We start from the raw sequence: 6,588 nt of genomic DNA on the forward strand, positions 1-6,588 counted from the left end.
AAGAAGCTTATGTGCATATATAGTTCTTGTTGAAATATACAGGTTGATTGTTCTCCTTTTACGTTGAGTTCATCCAAGGCCACAGGCGTTAGTTACTAGCAATAGCTCAAGAGCTATTCCCCTGTAAATCTAAAAGGCTGCAAGTTCAAACAATTTAGTCACTCAAATCATCCATTGTGATAACATCAAAACAATAACACTTTGCCTTAGAAAAAATCAAAGTGGTTTCAAGCTAGCATTTCTAAGACAAAAAGGAAGAGTGGCATGGCAATATGGCATAGACTAAGATCTGTACCTAATTGATTCATCTTGAAACGAAGAAGAAAGCTGGTTTCCAGCCAGGTAATATGAAAACACCACTCCTAGGTTTAGTCAATTGTTCACCAGCAAGCATGAAACATTCTTCAGACTGCAACAGCACAGAGCACCATCATCAGAAAAAACAGCATGGAGCACACTGCCTCATCAACTTCTCTGCTAGGACAACAATTGACTGTGGCTGGTCATAATTAGTCATGACAATATTTCTGAAGATGCAATATCTGAATCAGCGAAGTTCATTTAGTTACATCGTAAATCCACAAAACATTTTCTTACACCAAAGTTGTCTGATTGAAATCTGCAGGACAGGAGCGCAAGAAGAACTAGGTATGACACCTTCCAATGGGATCTCAATGATATGCACAAGATAACCAAACAAGTTTGAAAGAGTTGCAAAAGTGTCCTCTGAAAGTTTTTCTCCTATGAATTACTGTACAGCATATGTAACACGTCTACAGCTCTACTCAAGGCATAACTTGGAAGTTTGAGCAATTACTGGCAAAGCAACACCAGCAGCATGAGATGCAGAGCTCAAGAAAGCATATTCTTTGCTATACTGTACACCATGTACAGCATAGCAAGTGCCAGGAGCTTTTTGGAGGCAAGAATTCTGAGATTGATCCTAATCCTGTGCATCCTCATGAACCGCAGGATCCATTGTCCCACCACCACAAACAATGTAAAGACACCAACAAGCACCATTCTGGCAGCATCCTTTGGGCCTCCAACTCTGCTTGGTTCATTTTGGTCAACCTTGATGATAATTGGGCCTGTGGGGGCAACATCTGTGACAGCATGTTTAAGTTGAAGGGTTTCATTCAGCCAAGATGAAAAGCAGATCAGCCTCCTTGCAAGCCAGGCCACTTCAGTGTCTGAGATGGGCCTCGTCATCCAATCACCATTATTTTTCATATCAGCCAGTGAGCTTTTCCCTGGACTTGGATGCTTAGGTATGAATACATCGCCACGTACATGATGCTGGTTGTGTTCTCCCTCTGGAAGATTGTTTGCCTGGGAGCTTTCAACATGCTTGTAGAATACCTTTTTCATATTGGATTTGATTACATCCAGAGTCTGGAGAGTTGGCATAGCATCACCTGGTAAACTTTGAATCTCCGATTCAGCCCTTAGCAACAGCAACTGGACAAAATGGGAAACAATAGTAAGTCAGTATTCTGCGGTATGTGTAATAACAGGAGCAGAATTAATTCAAACAGAGCAACAGAAGAAGTCATGTTATTTGCCAAGTAAATAGGTGATCATAGCAAGCTTTTGGTCAATGTGTGGAGTGCTTTTGGCTCTAAAGTTAAACTGCTTATGGTTAATAGTAAAACACCGGTTTAATTAAGCATAATTATACACTGCATTATATGCACCTTAAGCAAGTTGTAAGCCCCATTATCATCGAAACTGAAAAGCCTTAGGTTAGAGTTCCTCTCCACGTGCAAAAAAGACCCATCAGTGTTGTGTTTCAATAACCCGTCCTCCCAGTCCTGAAACCAGAAGATGCATATCAAAGTTAGATTAGAAAGACTTTTCAGCATTATTAGTACCATTGCATTTTTCAGAAATTTACATGAAAACTAATGCTACATAGCTCCACAAAACAGGTGCTTGCATTTCAAAGAATGGTATTCCTATGTATCCAGTTCCGTACCTGTAGTTGCTCAAGGATAGCTGGTAAATGCTTGAGCACATCATCCAAACAACAGGACTGAGAATCAGAAAGATTGGAATGATAAGCAGCATCAACTTTGTAGATAAGCCCCAATAATTCCGAGGAACCCAAAACTTGCAGTACCTGAAAAATCCAAACAACAGCGAAAGACCAAATGGTCATTAGTTCAACAAATATCATGTACTGAAAGGTCTAGTTCTGTTGACATTCTTGCTATGATTTGAATAAATCATCTGAATAGCACATCTTGCAAAATTCTAAACTGCCCATGGAACAGTGAAATATGCTTGATATCAAACAGATACAGGATATCATGGATATGATTCCACTGTGCAGAAGGCGAGCTGTTTCTGGAAAATATGATGCAATAATAACTAATAAGTCTCTACTAACCTTTGATACCATTTGCAGCACTGAGGCGACATCAGAATGGATAAACTTATGAGCGAACCGCAGGAAATGGACAACCAGTGAACTGTAGAACAGATAGTTGGACAGCACGTAGCCCTGCCATGCCAGGGAGTACTCGGCATCACACTTTAGCCTCTTCCCATCACCAACGCAATGCACATTTCGCCCACCAGGAGGCGGCAGATCGTACTCGTTGAAATCACCTTGCTGAACCTTCCATGGTTCCATGTAGACCATCCATGCAGAAAAAGCCTGTGCAACGTTTTCGATATCTGCGCCCATCGGGCAGAACAGTAACGTCCTCAGCATAAACCGATACAGCGGTCTCTGCAGCAACGGATTCCAGTACCCAGCTGGGCTGTCACATGGCTTCTTCCTCGAGAGCATTGCGTCAAACACATTGCGCGCGTCTGGAACACCGCTGCTCCTGTTCAGATACATCACCAGCAGCTTCACAGCATTGCCGAGCCCTGGCGCCGGCAGCCTCTCGGACAGTGTAACGTTTGCGCGAGACAGAAGAGAGAGCAGAGGCAGCCCGTAGGCGCGGGAGGCCTGCACGGGCAGCGGCGAGAAATCGTTCCCGACCAGCCAGAACTGCACGAGCGTGTGCACGAGGAACTCGGCTCGCCTGAACGATTCGGCAGCGTCTCGGGAATTCTGGTGCAGCAGTGTGCCGCATCCGCCGCGCGGCGGGGCGCAGTCGCTGGGCACGAACTCCTTGAGGTAGGCGTGCAGAAGCTTCAGGTAGAGCGATGTGTGCGGTTTCTCGTCCGGGTTGCGGCTGGAAGTGGGGGCGATGGTGGACACCCAGCTCTCGAGGCGGGCGCGCGGCTTGAGCGAGGGTTTCCAGGTGGGGGGCGGTGGTTTGGAGGGGCCGGGGGATGGCTTGGCAGAGGTGGCGGGGATGGGGTGGTACGCGAACCAGAAGAGGTAGTACTCGAAGACGGAGAGGTGGAGCTTGGAGCCGACGCGGCCGGCGAGGAGCGGCGAGATCACCTGATCGGGGGAGGTTGCTGTGGACGAGAGCGCGAAAGCGAGCCAGTCGGGGAGCCGCTCGCGCGGGAAGGTGAAGCGGAGGAGGGCGTGGCGGTCCGCGGCGGCGAGCGCGGCGAGGAGCGGGCCCGAGGGCGCGAGGAGCGACTCGAGGAGGTAGGCGAGCGCGGGGTCGTGGGCGGCGAGGTCGAGGAAGCACGGCGGCGAGTCGGGGGCGCGGGAGACGAAGAGGCGGAAGAGGAGCGCCGGGAGCGCGTCGGCGAAGAAGGCCCGCGGCTGGTCCGCGCCCGCGCCGGCGTGGTGGCGGCGGAGGAAGGCCGCGACCGAGGAGACCGCCTCCGCCGCGGCGCGCGGGGTGGACGCGGCGAGGACGGCCGCCGCGAGGCCCGCCGCGGAGTCCGTCTCCGGCGGCATCTCACCGCGGTAGGGTTTTTGGGTGGGGAATTTTGGGGGAATGGCGAGGCGCGTTGGGGATCACGGGAGGTTTTGAAACGGGAACGGAGCTTTCGAAGATTTGGAAATGGCGCCCTGGGCAAGGCAAAGCGTTCCGTTTACGCATTCTTGACTGTCCTGGTCTTCCGTTCGCTGGCTCGGACCGTTTTGCGTGAGGATGGACGAGAATATCTCGCTGACTGGTGGGTCCAGCGGATGTACGGGGTCAGCCTGTTGGTGGGTGTGGTTATGGGTCAAGGTCTCGGCGAGTCGCTGGTTTGTGGGGACGGCAGGCAAACGCGTTAGTTTTTTTTTTGTGAGAAGAGCAAGCGCGTTGGCTTCAAAAGGACGCTGAGGGCTGTGGCCATAGATTGGGCTGGGCTCCCTGCCAAATGCACGCGCTACCATAAAAGAATTTCATTTCGTGAATAATCCGACTTTTATTAATTCATTAATTGGTTAAATAAACTACTTCCGCCATATCAGATTATAAGCCCACTACGTGCTTAATTTGGTTAACAAAATATGAAATTTATGTCACAAAAATTATATTGTACCATTAAAAACTTATTGTTTATTATGATGAATCTAATGTTATAATTGTTATAGCATATATCTCATATTTTGTTAACCAAATTAATGTCTAAAGTTTTTCTCGAATGACACAAAAAGCTTATAAACAGATATGCACTGAGCAAGATGGATAGAAACTGAATCAGATGTTGAAAACAAAAGTGTCTCATAGAAGGAAAGTACACTACATGATATCATATCGAAGTTGTTAACACCAGAAGAGAAACTAAAACAAGATGCTAGAAAATATCAAGAGTCTCTTTGATTTGCAACAATCCAAAAACAGAAAAATAGGAAAAACTCATGATCGCATTGTCATGCACTTTTTAATTCTACCATATTTCATATGCATTAAAAAAATTATAATACTACCAGAGAAAAATCAAAAATATTTGTATGTTAGGTTTCTTATAAAATGTAGTGCAAAATGAATCATTAGAAAAAAATTGATCGATCCTACAAATCAATGTAGGACAATTTTCCAAAAACTTGAATCCTCCAAAATTAATATAGAAATCCTTTGAATCAAAGAGACCCAAAACATGTACTAGTTGACCAGCCTCACAAGTGGAAAAGTCCAATGAGTTGCCAGACAAGATAGGTAAATGCATTGAAGGGAGAAACACATTGCCAAAATGTATGTGGTACAAAAAAAACCTTTCATAATCAATTCAATTTTACTAATTTGTTAAATAAAATACATTTGAATGGAAGACAATCAAATACGCGATACCAACAAAGATGTCTTCCATCATCTTTCTTTGACATATTGATCATGCCTTCTTGCTCGGACTTTGCATGACTTGCCTTAACTTGGTCGATTTGCTAGTAAGATTTGGGTGGAACCCTGCGTAGGATTATTCAATCCGACAACACCAAAAAAATCAGGTGTAAAAAATATTATACTAGTAATGTTGACAATGTGAATATTGATATTTTCTATTTATTTCATCAAACTTTTAAATTTTTACTTCCGATAGAATTTGTAGGCCCGATATTTCATATTGGATGAGGTAGGTGTGTCTTACTAAAAGTACTACTCCTAGCAAGGAGTAATAAAAAGATGACCTAGGTGTGGTCTAATGTAATGTCGCAATAATAAGGATGTGACTATTCTCAGTCGATCGAAGAACTAACTTTATCATCAGTCATATAATATCGCCAAATCACACTGTTGTCATCAAACACAAAAAACTATAAAGTCCGAGAGATGTTCTTTCATTAGGACACCATAATCTCGGGATGGAGTTGCCGAACCATGTACATTAATTTTACCAACACTTATGGTTAGAAATGAACTAGGTTCGCTAACGGCTAGCCCCATCCCTGAAATTTGTGTGTCTAACGATAGTATGAGGTCGTAAATATGTTCACTGCGTCTGTGTTATGTTTGCAATGGATGATGATTATATCCAGTAGAACAATATGATCTAAGGGTGATTTGTAAGACCTACGTTTGTGCAAAAACACACTACTAATGCATGCTCTTTGGCCTTGCAGGCCATTTCTTAGCTTGTACATGCTACTATCTATGAGGCTCCCTATGTTCTAAATTGATGCTTCTTGGCCAATGATTGAAATGTGTCAGCCTTATGGTGTGAAAATGATGCTATCCAACCTTGTACATTGCATAAATGGTCCTCCTTGGGCATAGTACTTGGTTGGATAACATCAGGTGTGGTACACATTGTAATCAGTTATATGAGGCCTTCTTTACAACGTGCTTCATGCTTGTCTGCGGGTTATATGATGGCAATTCCACCTCAATTGTTGACTTGGGTGTGATATCTTTTATGAGGCATTCATTGTAGTTGTTCTTGTTCTTGTTACTAAATGACAAAGATATGCTAGTTCGAATGGTTATATGTGCACCATGTGTCAGGTTTCTCCTTTTTGTGTGGGCTATGATGGATGTCGGTGCACATGCAAAGGTTAACGATGAGGGGTCGAACAAAAGGCATCGAGGAAGGCCAGCCAACATCGACCACTTCCATGACGAGGAGGGTCCAAAGCACTTCATTTGGGTGATCTTCCATCCAAACATGGTCTCATGCACGATCTCCAAGGAATTCGTGCCATGGTTCAGGAAGATCCCTTCCAACATCACCCTCGTCACCAATACTGGATGAAATTGGCCCCTCAAGACCAAATTCAATAGGACAAGGACATCATCGGTGAGG

The 6,588-nt window shown here is 44.9% G+C and overlaps 1 protein-coding gene across 2 annotated transcripts; it reads right to left on the reverse strand.

Moving 5' to 3' along the window:
- Nucleotides 1-298: 298 nt before the first annotated feature.
- LOC124708837 lies at nucleotides 299-3,817 on the reverse strand. 2 transcript variants are annotated; one of them, XM_047240485.1, is made up of 5 exons: nucleotides 2,393-3,817; nucleotides 1,979-2,122; nucleotides 1,698-1,814; nucleotides 818-1,461; nucleotides 299-409 (listed from the first exon to the last, which is right to left on the reverse strand). In XM_047240485.1, the coding sequence occupies exons 1-4, from the start codon at nucleotides 3,815-3,817 to the stop codon at nucleotides 853-855; spliced, it is 2,295 nt and encodes a 764-aa protein (XP_047096441.1). In that variant the 3' UTR covers nucleotides 299-409; nucleotides 818-852. The 2 variants fall into 2 exon arrangements, with proteins under 2 accessions (XP_047096441.1, XP_047096440.1); XM_047240484.1 differs by lacking the exon at nucleotides 299-409 and having other exon boundaries at nucleotides 589-1,461.
- Nucleotides 3,818-6,588: the final 2,771 nt, after the last annotated feature.

This window comes from Lolium rigidum, chromosome 4 (genome assembly GCF_022539505.1).
Source record: "Lolium rigidum isolate FL_2022 chromosome 4, APGP_CSIRO_Lrig_0.1, whole genome shotgun sequence".
Lineage (NCBI taxonomy): Eukaryota > Viridiplantae > Streptophyta > Magnoliopsida > Poales > Poaceae > Lolium > Lolium rigidum.

Coding starts and splice junctions, on each gene's coding strand:
- LOC124708837 (XM_047240485.1), bottom strand. CDS start 3,817: ATGCCGCCGGAGACGGACTCCGCGGCGGGCCTCGCGGCGGCCGTCCTC. Junction 2,123..2,392: donor TGCTGCAAATGGTATCAAAG/GTTAGTAGAGAC, acceptor TGGATTTTTCAG/GTACTGCAAGTTTTGGGTTC. Junction 1,815..1,978: donor CTATCCTTGAGCAACTACAG/GTACGGAACTGG, acceptor TTCTGGTTTCAG/GACTGGGAGGACGGGTTATT.